The 2,014-nt window shown below is 50.9% G+C and overlaps 2 protein-coding genes across 2 annotated transcripts; both read right to left on the bottom strand.

Moving 5' to 3' along the window:
* Nucleotides 1–881: 881 nt before the first annotated feature.
* Pmar_PMAR008047 (hypothetical protein) lies at nucleotides 882–1,493 on the bottom strand (the record flags this gene model as incomplete). The annotated part of the gene is made up of 1 exon (XM_002782834.1): nucleotides 882–1,493. The coding sequence occupies one exon, from the start codon at nucleotides 1,491–1,493 to the stop codon at nucleotides 882–884; it is 612 nt and encodes a 203-aa protein (XP_002782880.1).
* A 57-nt stretch (nucleotides 1,494–1,550) lies between these two features.
* Pmar_PMAR008046 (hypothetical protein) lies at nucleotides 1,551–1,999 on the bottom strand (the record flags this gene model as incomplete). Its single annotated transcript, XM_002782833.1, has 2 exons — nucleotides 1,551–1,875; nucleotides 1,938–1,999. 2 exons carry the CDS (start codon nucleotides 1,997–1,999, stop codon nucleotides 1,551–1,553), a joined length of 387 nt encoding a protein of 128 aa, XP_002782879.1.
* Between the last annotated feature and the right edge of the window lie 15 nt (nucleotides 2,000–2,014).

Below are 2,014 nucleotides of genomic sequence, written 5' to 3'. Positions count from 1 at the left end.
GTTAGAGGTGAGCAGCTCTGATGAAGGAACAACGACACCGACTGAGAACCTTCGCCACAGCCACAGCTAGGCCAGGTAGATAGAAGACGGAAGAGATGAGAGATATACACTGAGCGACGTCACAATGGGCATACGACTCCATCTATGTGAATTTTCCATATCATACCTTGTCCGTAGCGTTTGAGTACCATATAGCGGCCGTTGACTTAGACCGGCATCATTGAGTTGATACTTCCCGGAGCTGACTTGCCGAAGTTGTTGAAGCTGGGGACATTCATCTTGAGCCTTGGCTAGCCACTGCAAACAGTCGTAGTCGTCGTCCAACGTGGTGAACTCCTTGGTGCACGATGTACTACGCCACTCCATGAAGACTGCCCTTAGTTAGTGGATATGGACATTGACGCCATCAGTACTGAGTGAAATGCTCCTTGAGATGGCATCGGTGATGGCAGGCAGAGTCTCACGAGGGTCCCAGACGAGCGAGTGGATATGCCGCTGAATTATCTGCCATTCGCCGAGGTAGCTGCCCACACTGAATTCGGCCTCAAGCTCATTCCATACTCGCTGGGCATTGGTGTTGTCGATGATGGCGATGCATTTACCGAAAAGTAGAGCTTGACAAGATTGAACAACGTTGAGGACTGCGGGTCGTTCTCTCCATGTAGAGCTGATTGATGATCCCACCCGAGACCAACGTGCTCCGCAGGTCTTGATAGGAACCACAGGCAGAAGATTGGTGTCCGAGATCAGGAACATGCTTGAGCACAGTTTCTGTGGCCGCGGCGAACTCTTCAGCACCAGCACCGACCTTTAGAATCCTGTGTATGATGCCGCCGTAGGCGTCAGCGTCGGCGTCAGTGACCACCAGGCTAGCAATGCCATCATTTCCAATCATTTGCACACGGTATCACTGCATTGAGGTACAAGTCAGACAATCCACGGAAGGCTGATGAGACAGTGTCGATTGTAGCATGCAAGTCCTCAGTACAAGAATCATCGTTTTGATAGATCTTGGTAACGGAGTATAGCTGATTGAGAGCATCTTGAGCCTCCAGGGAGAGATGGACATAGTTGAGGACACCACACCAGCTTCTGAGCCACTGTAGACGACGGTCCCTCAGTTGATTGCCCGTGGTAGCAACTTTCTTCTTACCTCTTTTGCCTCTGTTGGGATTACAGTTGATGGAGTCATTTAGAGCCAGAGTGTAGGTGGCTTCAGTAAACTCCCTGCGGCTTGGCGTAGGCCGGTAGATCTTCGCACAAAGTTGGAGACCACAGAAGCCAGCGACCTTCCCAGGAGGTTGGGGCTTGACGCAATTGACGATAAAACCAGCACGTCGCTGTAGAATATCAGTGACGATAATAAACGCCCGGTTACCGGCGTCAATGTCACAACTGGCGATCAAGATATCGTCTTGAACATGTATGACTGAGGCCTTCAATCCGGCTCTGGCAAGGGCCGGCTTAGTATCTCCATCCATGATAGTGGTCATTGCCAGTTGAAATTATAGTGGAGCCCATCGCCAGCCTTGAGCGAGGCTTCTTAACCTCTATACATACTGTTGGCCATTAGAGTTAATACTGACAGTGCCGGACAGCCGTGAGAGAGCAGTTGAAACGCGGAGAGCACCGTAGGCATCCTCGAGATGAACTTTACTCCAATAACCCGTGTGTTCACCCGGAATATCATGCAGAAGCACAATGGCACCGCGCTGATACTGCTTGTAGACGTGCTCCTCGTTACCCTTGCAACTGGTGCCTTGAGCATCGTCGACCGGCATGAACAGAAAGGTAGCGTCAGCATCCACTAGTAGCCGAAAGTTGTTAAGTGGGCGACAGTCGATAGTAAGGCGATACCTCTTGAGCTCAGCATCGCTGAGAGGAAATGTACATTGCTTGGAAGTACGGTTCGATTGGTCCCACTTGTCGATCAGTACCGGTTGACACCGACAGTGACATCCTTGTCAGAGGCCAGAGAGGCCTTACCGAGAGCAGACATTCCTAAAAGCTTACT

Source organism: Perkinsus marinus (genome assembly GCF_000006405.1).
Source record: "Perkinsus marinus ATCC 50983 genomic scaffold scf_1104296938116, whole genome shotgun sequence".
NCBI lineage: Eukaryota > Perkinsozoa > Perkinsida > Perkinsidae > Perkinsus > Perkinsus marinus.
This window is presented reverse-complemented; position numbering and strand designations above follow the sequence as displayed.